The sequence below is a fragment of the Trichosurus vulpecula genome, chromosome 7 (genome assembly GCF_011100635.1).
Source record: "Trichosurus vulpecula isolate mTriVul1 chromosome 7, mTriVul1.pri, whole genome shotgun sequence".
Lineage (NCBI taxonomy): Eukaryota > Metazoa > Chordata > Mammalia > Diprotodontia > Phalangeridae > Trichosurus > Trichosurus vulpecula.
In genome coordinates this window covers 48,355,162-48,370,788 of record NC_050579.1, presented here as the reverse complement: position 1 = coordinate 48,370,788, position 15,627 = coordinate 48,355,162, and the positions used below count along the sequence as shown (strand labels likewise).

The 15,627-nt window shown below is 43.8% G+C and overlaps 1 protein-coding gene across 2 annotated transcripts in view; it reads left to right on the top strand.

The window, feature by feature from the left end:
* Window positions 1–514: 514 nt before the first annotated feature.
* The window catches only part of CHD1L (chromodomain helicase DNA binding protein 1 like), a 58,577-nt gene continuing 43,464 nt past the window's right edge, over window positions 515–15,627 (top strand). The window contains exons 1-5 of one of the 2 annotated variants that reach the window (XM_036768616.1): window positions 515–663; window positions 5,513–5,625; window positions 8,441–8,547; window positions 9,235–9,349; window positions 12,727–12,758. In XM_036768616.1, the coding sequence (XP_036624511.1) occupies window positions 576–663; window positions 5,513–5,625; window positions 8,441–8,547; window positions 9,235–9,349; window positions 12,727–12,758 (455 nt within the window). In that variant the 5' untranslated portion in view covers window positions 515–575. Of the gene's footprint in view, window positions 664–3,108; window positions 3,121–5,512; window positions 5,626–8,440; window positions 8,548–9,234; window positions 9,350–12,726; window positions 12,759–15,627 lie in introns of those variants that run through there. The other variant, XM_036768617.1, reaches the window with a different exon arrangement.

Genomic DNA, 15,627 nt, shown 5'->3' with positions numbered 1-15,627 from the left:
TTCTTTTCAAAGTTCTCGGGCCAGAGCGGCGGAACTCCCCTGCTTTAGGTGATGCGCTAAACTCAGTTCTGATGTGTTTCAGTAAAGTGAATAAGCTTGATGCCAAACACAAAGCCAACTACGTACGTAGCAAACAGCAGGCCCTGTCAACACGCGCTAAAAGCAAAGACCAGCCAGAAGCCTCCGAAACACGCGAGACAGCCCCCAGCGCACGGCAGCCTGGGCCGCTCGCCCCAGAACGCCCAGAGCATCCCCCACCTGTACCTGTCTCAAGATTTGCTCAGGATTCTCATCCCTTCCTGCAGCTGGACAAGCACCACCAATCAGCCGCTGCTAGCCACCAGCCAATCAGAAGCCGCGGAGCGGGGCGGGGAAAAATGAACTCAGCAGAGAGACAGGGCCAGGGCAGAGCAGAGGGAGGGAGAACTCATTAGAGACAACCAATGGAGAGACGCGTCATGGCCCGGGCAGCCAATGATTGCGCGTCCTCCGCAGGTCGCCAGGCCGAGGGCTTGCTTTCGCGCCCTCGCCGCTTCTTCTTGACTGGAAAGTTTCCCAGGAAGCCCCAGGACGAAATGTCTGCCTTCTTACAGGCCCTGCACATTAAGGCAGCAGCGGGGACCGGAGTTGAGGAGGAGGATTTGAGGAAATGGGGTTTGACAGGTTAGTGAGGCCCGAGCTCACGTGGGTTCTGAGAGCCGCTAACTTGTAGTCATTTTCCTTCCGCACGGAAGTCTCGCGTTATCTGTAACTAATCAGCCCTCCCCCTCTCCCCCTACCCCCCACCCTCACCCCTCTACCCCTCTTCTTACCCGGCTCAGCTGCTTAGCTCTCTTTTTGAACTTGACAAGCGCGGCGCAGTGGTCTGGAGCGGAGACCCAGGCCTTTTGGAATGTTCCCGTAGTCATTTTGGGGGGTAGGAAAGGAACCTAGTTTTGGAGCTGAATGCCTGATGGGTACCAGCTCTTATGGCCTGGCAAGTTTGAATGAGGGAGATAAGGAAGTTAAAGCGGGACGTCTCCCTCACGTCCCCAAAACCCGAGAAAGGCTTTTCTTGAGAAAGAGACTTTGGGGCAGTTTTAGAAAAAAGTCATCTTAAGGATGAGCCCTTCATTGACTAGGTGGAAAACCATTCTCTTTAACTAGGATTTTCGTTCCTTCTCTCGAATGCAAGCGGAGCAAAGTTAATAAACCTGCGTGCTATATTTGGAGTGCAACCACAGTTCTTGACTGTCCTTAGGACTTTTCCACAAATGCTCGCTTTTGTCATCTGTAGTCATTACTGTGTATCTCTGGCGCTTACTCACAAGAGTCCAAAGCATTAGCCAGAGACAAAGTGGCCCTTGCACATACAAGGGAGGAATACAAGTGGGGAGAAGAGTGAATTCTGCTGCCCTTTAGCCAAGTGACTAGCTTGAGGACAGAGCCTGATGTCCTTCCTTTCTCACTACGTTATATGAAACTACCTTGTATTTATTCTATATATACTTATATATGTACATGTTAACCTCATCAGTAGAACATAAACTCTTTGAGAGCAGGGACTATTTATCTTTGTATCCCCAGGATTAGTATAATGCCTGGCACCTAATAGGTCTTTAAAAACTTGATCTGTCAATTTTTAAAAAAAGATATTAATACCTCATCTACCTCAAAGAGTTGATCAGATAGATGATTTTTTTTCCTTTTAAAAGGTTATCGTTGCATTTTATTTTTTAAAAAAATTTTTCCTTACTAGATTTTAAAAAATTATTTAGTAATTTATTTTTCCCCAGTTACATATAAAAACAATTTTAACATTAGTTTTTAAAAACCAGTGCATTTTATTTTAATAGATTTTTGTTGACATCTTTTGTTTTCACATTACCTTGACATCCCCCTGTATTTCACCTTCCCCTCTAACCTGACCTTTCCTAGAGAGCCATTCTTGCAAGATAAAGAAAAAAAAAAAAAGAAAACTCAGCAAATCAGTATAGGCTTCTGTCTGTCTGTCTATCTATGCAATGTTCCACACAGAGTGTAGGGGGTGGAGATGGGAGTTGTTTTCATCTAACTCCTCTCTGGGCCCAAGCTTATTCTTTGTAACTTTGCCTCATTAATTTCCTATTGTTTTGTGCTTCTTTTCATTTGCTGTCATCGTGTATCTTGTTTTCCTCGCTCTGCTTGCTTCACTGTGCTTCAATTCATGTAAGTTCATGCTTCTGGATTCATTGTGATCGTTGTTTCTTTACATGGTAATATTCCATTATGTTCATGCGCCACAATTTGTTTAGCCATTCTGAGGATGGAAATCTGCTTTGTTTCCACTTCTTTGCTCCCACTAAAGAATACTGCTAAAGGCATTTTAACTAGTGTATGGGGCCTTTCTTTTTGTTAGTGACCTCCTTGGGATATGTATACAGCATGGAAAACTCTCTACATCAAAGTATGTAGACATTTTAATCATTTCATTTGAATAATTCAAAAATGCTTTCCTGAATGGTTGTACTAGTTCATAGCTCCTCCAGCAATGTTACTAACCCTCTTTTCAGGCAATGCCTCCAACACAGCTTCTTCCTGTTTTTTATCATCTTTGCCGATTTCTTGGGTTCTTCTCTATTTCTCTTATTAATGATTTAGAATATTCTTTCATATGGTTGTTAATTGTTTCCATTTCTTTTGAGAAATGTTTGTTTATATCCTTTGACCAATTATCTGTTGGAGAATAGCTTTTGGTTATATATTTCTGCTGCCTATATATCTTGGATACAAACTCTTATAAGAAGTTTGATTCAGAGATCCTCCACCCCATTCAACTACTTCCTTTCTTATCCTAGCTACATTAATTTTATTTGTGTTATTAAAATTATCTTAAATAGACGATTGGTATGTATTGGAGGTGCATAACGAGGTGTATAAAGCATCATGTTGCTTTATCCCCTGGTATTCTACAATAGATCTGAAAATGTAAAAAAATTTGGATCTTTGCAGTGTACACAGTGGTAGTAATGCCTGACTCTCCTACCTCACAGGGTTGCTGTTGAGACTCAGAAATGAAAATGCTCGTAAAAGCATTTTAAAACAGTAGAGCATCATACAAATATAAAAAAAACCAAGCACACTTCTTATTTTCTTCTAAAAGTAAGTCCAACTTAAAGGGGGATGAATCAAGACAATGAATAAGAGGAAATTCAAGTTTAAGTCTGTAGGCATGTACTTGTGTGTATGTGTATCTATAGCTATTTCTTATTGTTATTGCTGTATGAGTGTATATTGTTGACTCATCTATGTGTACCCGTTGTCAAGGTGTCTTATCTGTAGCCTAACACAGCATCTTGAATAGAATAGGCACTTAAATGTTTGTTGATTTAAAATATCCAGTAAGCATTTATTAAGTGCCTACTATGTGCCAGGCACTGTGCTAAACACTGGGGATACAAAGAGAGGACACAGTCCCTGCCCTCAAGGAGCTCCCCAAACTAATAGGGGAGACAACAAGCAAATAGATATGTACAAACAAACTAATACAGGATAAATAGGAAATAATCGACAGAGGGAGGGCAATAGATTGGGAAAGGCTTCCTGGAGAAGGTGGGATTTTAGTGTTTCTTGATAGTATCTGTTTTCTACCTGTGCATTCTATTGAGTTTAGGAAGCCTGGGCTTGAGCCCTGGACTTACTGGCTTTGTGATTTTGGACAAGGCACAAAAACCTCAGTCCTTACCTATGAAATAATGATGCTCCTCTCCACTCCCCCCACCCTTTGTATTTCACAAACTTGCTGGGAAGGTTAAATGAAATAATGGATATGAAAATGCTTTGTAAACTCTACAAAACCAACCAAATATACTCTTGTACGAAGATAATTATGTATGATGATGACTATATATACTTTAGTGGATATGTTATCTCATTGGTGTGGACATTCCCTTCGTGGGTAATTATTATAACATATCTCAATTTCTGATTCGGCGAGATTCTGTTGTCCACCGTCTATGCTGGAGGCCTTCCCCTAGACCTTTAAAAAAGCAAAACCAGAAAACATTTCGGGGGTACCTGGCAGCGTTTGGACTGTTTATCATTTTCCCTTTGTTCATGGTGCATCATCATATGAATGATGATCAAGATATTATAATAATCACTTACCAAGTCCCCATTAGCCTTTTCCACATTGATCAGCCTTCCAGTGGGGATATATGAAAGACCCTCTTGGCAGAGTCAACCTGAGATTCCTGGAAGATGAAAGCCCCTCGCATCTCCTTGAATACCCCTACTGCTTCCTCTTTTGCCCTGTTTCACTGCTCCCTAGCGTATACTCCAATTGTGGGGATGGGAGGGAAATAAAAGAAGAAATTTCAAAACAGCAAGTTGGTTTTTTTGGCAGGTTGGGTCAATAGAAGATATTTTTGATTTTGCTTTTTTATCAAAAAGGAGATTGATTGTAAGAATTGCTTCAAATTAGATTTGGGGAAAGGTGGTAGTGCTAGGGATTTGTGGTTCACTTATTTATGTTTTCCTTCTTCCCAATTACCACAGAGAATTGAGTACAGCCCATACTGTAATTTCTATTTCATTAAAAACAAACTTTCTGGGAAGATGTTTCTGCAAGATCTGGCATAATTTTTTTTTCAGGTCAGTGGGGCCAGATCTCATTTAGATGGCTGCTTTTAAGCAAGAAGGCATCCACAGCCATCATATTTATAAATTTGTGTTTATACAGCATCTTCCCTCCTAGAAGATTTTATGAAAGCAGAGACTGTATCTTTTCCTCCTTTTTAAAATCTTATTTTTTAATATATTCTGTTTTTATATCACTTCATTTTTGAATGTATCCCTCCCCCTTTCCCACCCAGTGAGTCACCCTTATAACAAAGATTTTTAAAAAGAAAGAAAAAAAAAACAGTTCAACAAAAGCAACCAACATTTTAACCCTGTCTGAGGTATATGCAACATTGTATCCTCATAGTTGTCTACTTTTGCAGATAACAGGCAGGTACATTTCCTTGGTTCCTCTCTGGAAGAAAGTCTGGTCAGTTATGATACATAGTATTCAGGATGTTTTGTTTTTTACCCTTTCCGATGGTTTTTGGTGAATATCATTCCAGGGACTATCTTATTATCTTTCCACCCTTATGCTTTGTACATAGTTGATGCTTAATAAGTGAAGGAATGAATCTATAGTAGCTTGAAAGCCTGGCTTCCAACTTGTAAATGGGTATGGAAATATTGATGCATCCTTACTGGCCTTAAAAGGAAAGATGAAGAAAATGCTCTTTTGATAGCCCAGGATTTAGGGCAGGATGGGACTTTTGAGGTCATCTGGTCTAACCTCTTAATTTTATAGATGAGAAAAACTGAGGTTCTGGCACTTTGAAAATTAGATGCTTAAACAGTAATCCTTTCCCAAGAAATGACAGAGCCACTTGTTCTGTGACTTGCGAAGCTGGTATTTTGGGCTTGGTTCTATAGTCTGCTGTCACATCTCAGGAAGATTCAATAAAAGTAGTTGTTCATCTTGGACTTTTATTTGCAGGGATTCATTTGCGCTCCTATCAGCTGGCTGGAGTCAACTGGCTGGTGCAGCGTTTTCAACTTCAGCATGGCTGCATTCTTGGTGATGAAATGGGCCTGGGTAAGACGTGCCAGGTAAGCATCTGTGATTAACCCACAAGATATCTCTGTTTTTAAAACTTGAGAATCCAAACTTACAATGGGACAACAAACTTTGTTGGGTTTTTGGGGTTCGAGTGATTGCACTAACAGGCAATCAACATACTAGAGAAATGGTGGTGGGAGCCTGCAGTTTTAGAGCTGTAAGAGGTCTTTTGGAGTGAGAGAACTAGAGGCAGTGGATAGATAGCCCACTTGCCCTAGAGTCTGGAAGACCTGAGTTCAAATCCAGCCTCAGATACTTACCAGCTGTGTGACCCTGGGTAAGTCACTTAACCTCTGTTTGCCTTATTCTACTGGAGAAGGAAATGGCAAAACCTCTCCATTATCTTTGCCAGGAAAATGTTATGGATGTTATTGGCATGGTATGGTCCAGGGGACAGGGTGAATGGACAACAGCTACTGTCTCTGTTACTTAGTGACCTTGGGCAAGCTATTTAATCTCATTAGCTTCATTCTATCTTCTGCACATTGAGGGATTTGGAATTAATGCCTCTAAGGCTCCTTCTCTTTGGACACAACTGTGATTCTACATACAGAGATGAGGCCAAGGATACTTGCACAAAAAGAGGTGAGATTTGGGTTGTTTTCCTGGTCACAAAGATGAGTTTCTGATGAGACGTCTCCATTGTCTTATGACCAGTGGCTGATTGTGAGGTCATGATCCCGGCTTCAGGTTTCAACCTGTGGTCCTGGACAGGGGTTTTCCTTCCCCAATCCTCTGATCCTGTCTACAGAGTATCCCTGATCATCTAGCTTCCTTAAACACTGTGGTCTGACTGGCTGGGCCAGAGTGAAAGCCAATTAAAACCAAATTGAATTAAAGAAGATCTTTTTCCTGAGGATTTCCTGTGAATACAAAGGGCCATTTGAGACCCATCTCTGCTTTATCCTCAGAACCTTTTCTACTTATTTCCAAAGCCTGAGTTCCTTCCGCTCTCCTGACTTCTCAGTCTCAGGACAGAAATCACCCGAATAAGTAAAAGAGAAACTGAGGCAGACCTCTGAGCCAAAACACTTTATTAAAGGGATCTGGCCCCCTCTAATGAAGCAGACCTCAGACCTTCCTCATGATCTGATATACCTCCTCTTTCCAGGGTCCTGTTTTTATAGGTTTGAATCCCTAGATATTCTAGAGTAGCTATACCAAATATGGAATAATTCCATTAATTGACATATGACTCATAAACTAAAATAAGCAAAGCGATCTATCAGTAGGGTCACAGGTTGGGTGAAACAAGAAATATCTCCACTGACTCGGTGGTTACAAGATAGATGGGCTCCACCTTAGGTTGGGCAGGAGGAGATGGTACAAGCTATACGTATGCTCCAAGAACATCGTGGAGGAGCTTTCCGTACTGCACCACCATCCATGCTTGGTTTGGTCGGAATTTGAGGCAAACAGGAAGGAGATATCAGTGTTCTTGTGGTTACTCAAGTAAACTCCATGGCTGGTCAACAAGTATTAACATTGGAGGCCCATTCTCATAGGGCCCTCCTGTTAGAATCTGTGTTCCTATAGAACTTGTACAAATAGGGATTAAATATACCTGTTATTGATCAATTGACTAAATGCATACTGCTGAATGAGTACATTAAAATCACTGCTGACGATCATTACCCCTTATAGGATCAAACTACGCTAATACTGATTAGAATTTGAGTAAGGGGCCTCAACAGATCAACTTTCTCAAGGGTCTAACTGCCTCTTCCTGTTGACCTCTCCCTGCCATCGGATGCTGTGTTATCCTTCCTTTCCTGTATCTCAGGGGTTCTTAACGTGGGGTCCGTGATGTTGCTTTTTAAACTAATTTGATAGCTGGGTTTCAAGAGAATGGGTTTCCTTTGCAATCTCAACGTATTTTATTTTAAACGGGTAATAACATTATTCTGAGATGGGGCCCATAGGCTTCACTAGATTGCATCAAAGGGATCCGTGGCACAGGAAAAAAAAAATGCGAATCTCTGGTCTACACTCTTATTTCCCTGGGAGCAGAGTGAAATTGAATTGATCTTTTATAGTTTAGTAGCATCTTCTGTGAATTATTTTCTGTTTTTCCCACATTATTGTTATGATTATTAATTACTCCCTGAGAAAGTATCTTTACCCAAGAAAATTATTTTTTTTGCGGGGGGAGAGTCTATATTCCTAGATCTGCCTCTTGTGAATTCTTATTTTGGCAATTCTTTTCAAAATACGGGGTGTCCCAAAAATCTTAGTGCAGCTTGCAATGCGAACACTACAGAAGCCTGGTTTAGAGACCAGGCATTTGCCCTGAGGCTTTGGGGGCAGTCATGTACTTTTTTTCCCTTGGCTTTCCTTTCTCCTTAGTCTCTAAACCAGGTATCAGCAGTGTTTTCACATTTCTTTGTCGTGAGAGGAAGGGACAGAGGGAATGGGTGATACCACGCATTTCCCATAATGCCCCTGACAACTGAGCAGAGGTGGAGGCAATTACAGTGGAGCCTAAAAAACTGGTACAAGCTGGACTTGTCACTATGGAGCATCTGTTGCTAGAAGACAGTGGCGTGGGCAGGATGACTTGCTCTCTGTCATGCATCCTGGGGTTGCCACCCTGATTCTAAGAGCCCTCTGGCCTCATCGGACCAGGAGAGTCCACTTGTCCTCTGGCTGTACCCAGTATGCTTGCTCAGGAAGCTTGGAGTATGGCACACAGCTCAGTCCTTCTGTGACAGAGTATCAATGGGAATTGGTCATGAGAGTCCGGTAGTTGTTCTGTATGGATGGGGGAGGGGAGATAAAGCCGTTTCCTTTTTTTTCCTTTTCCAGACTATTGCTTTTCTCATTTACTTGACTGGAAGTTTAAAGAAGAAGGGACCCTTTCTGATTCTTTGTCCCTTGTCTGTTCTGAGCAACTGGAAGGAAGAGATGGAGAGGTATGTGCTATCGAAATCCCAATTTGCCAAAAGTAACAGTGACCTTTTGATGTTTTAAAATGTGTTACCTTGAGGGTATAGGCATAGGCATGCATCAAAAATCTGCAGTAGGCAAAAATTCTGTTTCTATAATGATTAGGGTGGCAGTGCAGGAAGAGAGAAGGAGAAAGGCAGAATGTGTGGTGCATTGTTGGGGTTAAGAAATGGGCATTATTTTTAGTATTTGGCCATTTTGCTGTAAGCAGGGACTAGCCAGTCTTGTGGAGGGACCGTGGGATGACTAGCAAAGGGAGGGAGCTGTCAGTGTCTGGGGCTGGCACGTAACCCTCCTAGATGAGCAGGTTGGCCCCTGAGTCGTCCACGGATGTGCCTTGATGGTAAGCCATCTTCTGAGTCTCAGGTCCTCTTCTTTAAGATGGTAGCAACCATGCCTCCCTGTGAAGGATGTTAGAAAGTTTAACAGGTGTTTTTCTTGAGAAGCATTCGGCATCATTTACCGTGTCATCTGTGTTATTATAAAAGAGCCAAGCAGCCTGAAGGTTTTCTCATCTTAGGGCTTGGACACCGAGAGGTACCACTGGCTTTGGATACTTCTGAGAAGGTTTTGTCCTTTCCTCCAGCGCAGCCCACACTTGATACCTAAATACCGATCTCTCTTCCTTCGCTCTGTCTCTTTCTTGCATTTAGATTTGCTCCTGGCCTTTCCAGCAAAGTATACACAGGTGACAAGGAAGAGAGAGCTCACCTGCAGCAAGATCTGAAGAAGGACTCCTCTTTTCATGTGCTGCTGAGCACCTATGAGGTACTCATTCGTTCTCTAGCCTGAGCCAGTGTTTCTTCTACCAGTGGACACAGGGTTTCGGGGAGCAGCGACAAGTTCTCAGGCTAGGTCATCCAGTCTCCTGGATTGGTCCTTAGCTAAGCAGCAGAGAACCTTTACAGCCGCCCTCCCAAAACCAGCCGGCAAGTTTGGGCTGAGATGTGTAGGGTCACTGTGGCGGGTTGGCTGGAAGAATGCCCCCAGGGCACCCTCTCTCCCTTTTAATTTTACAAGCCTAGGCCCCATCTAGGCATCGTGGCCCAAGCCCAGCACTGCTTGAGGCAGGCGTTGCTGGGGAGGGATTCTCCTCTGGCTGCCCCTTCCCCTTGCTTTAATTGGCTGTCTGACCATTCCTGGAATGTGCCTATGTTGAGTCTTTCCCCATACACAGAACAGGGAGGGTGGTGCTCTACTAGACTATTGCTGCTGAGTCCATATTTAACTCTTAAAGTCAGCCATTTTGTGGCTGAAGGAAAGAGAAGCGAACAAGCCTTTATTAAGCACCTACTGTGTGCCAGGCACTTTATAAATCTTATTTATCTCTTTTGATCCCACAACAACCCTGTGAGGTGAGTGTTATTAGTATCCCTATTTTGCCTTTGAAGAAACTGAGGCAAACAGCTGACTTGCCTAGGGTTACACAGCTAGTGAGTATCTGAGGCGAGATTTGAATTCGGGTCTTCCTGACCCCAGGCCTGGTTGTGTCTCCTAGTTCCACATATGTATGCACCTCTTTTTGTCTTTTTCTGATTTGCCCTAATTTGTTTTTCCACATTTACAAGTTTGTGAACATAAATCAGGGTTTTATGTAATGCTTGGCAAATGTGCTTCAGATAGAGAGTTCTCACTGAAGTGAGAAGTGTCTTCCATGAAAGGAATGACCAGTGAAGGCGAGATATGCAGAGAGAACCCATCTCCTTGCTCTTCCTACAGAGTTTGTATTTCCCCATGATAATACTTTCCCCCTCTACAGCCATGGGTAACTGGCAGGTCACCTCAGTAGCTGCAGGGCGGCCTCAGCAGGTACCACGTGAGCCCAGATTTGGCACTGGAAGGGTCTCCAGGCATCATCTAGTCCAGCCCCTCCTCTAATTTCATAGCCGAGTAAAGCGGGGTCAGTGACCGGGGTGGCATTAGAACTTGGATTTTCTGATTCTGCTTCCCTGGCCCATACCACCTCATCATCACTGGAGAAAAAGAGGGCAGCCCTTGCCTAGCCAGCTTCCTGGCGGCTCCTGTGGGAGCAAGCTGGCATCACTAGGAGCGTCTGTTGTGTACAGGTGAACTTAAACCTTCTGGAACATGGGAGGTGTGAGGGCCCATGTTGGATGAAGAGGATGCCTGTCTCCTCATTGGACTGTCACACCAGCAGGGCTGCAGAGACCTTTTCCCGTGTCCCCCTGGAGCTGTCTGGTGGGTGATAAAGATCCAGGTGTGGGGAACATGTTGGTTCCAAACCCTGCCTTCCCTTTTTTGCTTTGCCTGTTAAGACAAGAGGTCAGAGTGGAGAGAGTTCTGGATGTGGTATCAGGAAGAAAAGAGCTGGTTTTAGGTCCAACCTGTGCCATTTAAGTGTGTGAGACCATGGATCTATCCCAGAGCCTCAGGACACTCCCTAACACTCTGAGTTGTTGGAGTTGTTGAGGGGCTGCCATTTGTCTTGGGGGAAGTCATGATGTTTGCACCAATGAAATCATAGGTCTTTGGTGACTCATTGAAGCAGGTCTGCCCTGCCCCTCCCTTTCCTGCCTCTTCCTACCTGCATGTGAGAGTGCTTAGGATTCTTCTCCTTAAGTAAAATTAGTAATTTTTTTTTTACATTTCTTTATTTCCAAATATATCCTTCCTCTCACCCCTGCTTAGCAAAGAATAAAAATGGGGGGAAAAATGAATTTCAAGCCAGAGAACAATTCTGAAAGTATATGCAGGGAATGATTGGCACCTGTAGTACCCCCTCTCTGCAGAGGAGAGGGAGGGGCTTGCTTGTCTCCCTGGGACCAGCCGTGGTCATTGTACTTTCCTGGGGTTCAGTAAATGTTCTCTCCACAGATGTTATTGTTATCATTTTATGTAACTTTTCTGGGTCTGCTTATGTCGCTCGCCATCTCCTTTACTGTGGGACCTTTAGCACTTCCATTGACTGCCCTGAAACTTTTCTGATTACAGAGTGCACTTCCCTTTGGGCCCTCAGCATTCCTTCCTTGATTAAATAAACATTTGTTAAGCACCTGCTGTATGTGTAGCACCTCTTCCGAGAGGTAGAGAGGTAAAATCCGTCCTCTGGGGGTGGACCTTTCTAGCGCATCTCTGCTCTTCAGACATAGTTTCCCTTCCTGAAATTGGGATGAAGGAGATCATGTGGGAGAGTAGAAGGAGAACTGTCTGTAGACGTGGCAGGCCTGGGTTCAGATCCTCTGTCATTGGGCAAGTCATTTGACTGTCCTGGGCCTCAGTTTCCTCCTGCGTACAACGAGGGGGTTGGATTTGGGTGACCTCTGCTATCCGCTCCAGCTCTCTGTCTACAGTCTGGCAGTGTCAGGAGGAGCACTATTTGTATCAGGGAATTTGCTTTGGGTAAGCATGACTCACAGAGAAATAGGACAGGCGTGGAAGAAGCAAATGATCCATTTAGCTTTTTTGATTGAATTTGGGGAGCTTTCTTTCATGTGTGGGTGTGAATTCGTGGCCACTGAGGTCCCCTCCAACTCTCAGATTCTTCGATGCCATAGTTCAGTAAATCTAATACCTAGGCAGGTTTTCTGTCGGTCCACTTTGTCATCTTGGTAGTTGGGTTAGCCCCTGGTTGTCCCTGTGGGATGCTGAAGATTGTACTGATCGATTAGTGGCAGTGGACATTGAATCCTACCCTTATTTGCCAGGTTACTTTGGGCAAGCCTCTGCCTTGATGTCTGCCTTGCTTCTATTGCTTGTTTCCACAGTGGTCCTCATTAGAGCTTCCTGGTTGGAAATCTTCACTACTGCCCTGGCCAGAATTTTTCTGTAACCGCTGAGTAAATTAAGCAGTACCTTACTCAGTGGTGTCAAACTCAAAGAGCATTGACTTCAAGAACCCCAAGTTAACGTTATTTGTGTTATATTGTATTTTTATTTATTTTGCTAAATGCTTTCCAATTATATTTAATTATATTCCTAGTTATATTTTAGTCCGGTTCCTCCTGGGGAGCTTTGCAGAGCTGGGCTCCAAATTGGACACCTTGTTATTAGGAAAATTTCTTTAGAGTTTCCTGAGACCCTAAGGTAAAGACAAGTAAAATAGAGGGAGAGTCCATCACCAACTCATTACCAAAGAAGCTTTTTCTGTACAGGCTTTGTGTAACATACATTGTTTAATTTTTCAGATTTGCCTGAAAGACACAGCATTTCTAAAAACGTGAGTAAATGGTTTTGCTTCCAAAGTCCACATCAGCTGATGCATTAGAGATGCATTAGATGTCCTTGAATCAAACCTCCCTTCCTCCTCTCCCTTTTTAAAGCATTTCGCCTCCCTGTGGTTGTAGTCAGCATCCCTTGGAACAGACACTTGTCCAGGCCCCATGCTTGAGGAAAAGCAAAGATAATCTGTTACAAGGACTCAGGAAGTGAACATTTTGAACGAGTTCATGAGTCATACCCCCACTGGCAAGCAACTCTGGTCTATTTGTAGAAGATAAGGACTAAATTAAAATAGTTTCATTCAGGCCCCTCAGCACCTAAAATGCAGTGATAAGAGAGGCAACGTGGCTTAGCGGCTAGAGCATCAGAAGTCATTGAACTCCTCCGAGCCTCAGTTTCCTAACCTGTAAAATGGGTGTAATTACATTATCTATTTCTTAGGGTTATTGTGATTGCAAATCTTAAAACACTGTGTTAGTGTGAGTCGCCAAACCCCAGTCCTGCATCACCCACCACCACCTGCTCCCATTGCTCATATTGACCTACTGCTAAAGAGCTGGAAAAAATCAGGAAGCCCCCCTGCCTGGGGATGCTGCAGATTTATGTTACATCATACCAACCGGGCACTCCCTGAGCAAGGCAAGCCTTTCACCCCTCCCGCCGCAGCAGTTATTCCAAACCTTCGTCCTCCTCTTCATGCCTCCCCTCATCCTTTCAGTCGGGGACCTTGCTTCCTTCTTCCTTGAAAAAACTGAGGCCAGCTAACAAGTGTGCTTACTCCTCCCTTCTTCCTCATTTCATATCACTCAAACGTCTTCCTCCATGAGCTCCTCCTTTACTTCTATAGCCAATAAAGGATGGGTCCTTCTTGTTATCAAGACAAACCTCTGGCCACGCTCTGGATCCCATCCTCTCCTGTCTTCTTCAGCAGATCGTCACTCCTACTGTCCCCACTCTCTCTGATCTTCAATCTCTTCCTATCTACCGGCCCCCTTTCTGATGTCTATAAACACATCCATGTCTTCTGCATCCTTAAAATAACCCCTCACTTGATTCTGTCATCTCCACTGGCTATCATATAATCTCTCGTCCCCTTGGCTAAACTTTTTGAGAAAGCCACATCATCACCACCACCACTACCACCACCACCACCACCACCACCACCACCACCACCACCACCATCACCACCATCACTACTACCACCACCACCACCATCACCATCACCACCACCACCGTCACCATCACCACCACCATCACCATCACCACCATCACTACCATCACTACTACCACCACCACCACCATCACCACCACCATCACCATCACCACCATCACTACCATCACTACTACCACCACCACCACCATCACCACCACCATCACCATCACCACCATCACTACCATCACTACTACCACCACCACCACCATCACCATCACCACCACCACCGTCACCATCACCACCACCATCACTACTACCATCACCACCACCATCACCATCACCACCACCACTACCATCACTACTACCACCACCACCACCATCACTACCATCACTACTACCACCACCACCACCATCACCATCACCACCACCACCGTCACCATCACCACCACCATCACTACTACCATCACCACCACCATCACCATCACCACCACCACTACCATAACAACAACTTGAGAAAGTCATCATCATCATCATCATCTCCTTGAGAAAGCCACGTAATCTTAATAATCTCCTTGAGAATGCAACATAATAATAACAATGACGATAACAACATTAATAATAGTTAGCATTTAAATAGTGCTTCAAGGTTTGTAGAATTCTTTACAAATATATCATTTTATCCTCACAACAACCCTGAGAGGTAAGCACTGTTATTAAACCCACTTTACAGATGAGAAAACTTGAGGCAGAGTGACTTGCCCAGTATCACATAGCTAATAAATATCTGAAGGTGGTTTTGAACTCAGGACTTACTGATTAGACCCAGCCCTCTGTTCCCCAGCTGTCTCCACTTTCTCTTCTCTCACACACTTTTTTTTTTAATGCAATTTATTTATTTAACATATTTGGTTTTCAGCATTGATTTTCACAACATTTTGAATTACAAATTTTCTCCCCATTTCTACCCTCCCCCCCACTCCAAGATGGGCTTATATTCTGGTTGCCCTGTTCCCCAGTCAGCCCTCCCCTCTATCACCCCCCTCCCCTCTCATCCCCTTTTCCCTTCCTTTCTTGTAGGGCAAGATAAATTTCTATGCCCCATTGCCTGTGTATCTTATTTTTTAGTTGCATACAAAAACTTTTTTTGTTTTTGAACATCTGATTTTAAAACTTTGAGTTCCAAATTCTCTTCCCTCTTCCCTTCCCACCCACCCTCCCTAAGAAGTTGAGCAATTCAACCTAGGCCACACATATATTATTATGTATAACCCTTCCACAATACTCATGTTGTGAAAGGCTAACTACATTTTGCTCCTTCCCAACCCATCCCGCTTTATTGAATTTTCTCCCTTGACCCTGTCCCCTTTCCAAAGTGTTTGTTTTGATTACCTCCACCCCCATCTGCCCTCCCCTGCATCATCCCCGTGCCTTTTATTTTTTTTTTTGTCTTCCTCCCTCTTCTTTCCTGTGGGGTAAGATACCCAACTGAGTATGTATGGTATTCCCCCTCAGGCCAAATCTGATGAGAGCAAGGTTCACTCATTCCCCCCTCACCTGCCCTCTCCCCTCCTCCCATAGAACTGCTTCCTCTTGCCACCTTTATGCGAGATAATTCTCACACACTTTTAAACTCTTTGCAGCCTGGCTTCTGAAGCTGTTCTCTCCATGTCTCCACTCTCCAGATCCAGCAGCCTTTGCTCAGTCCTCCACCTTT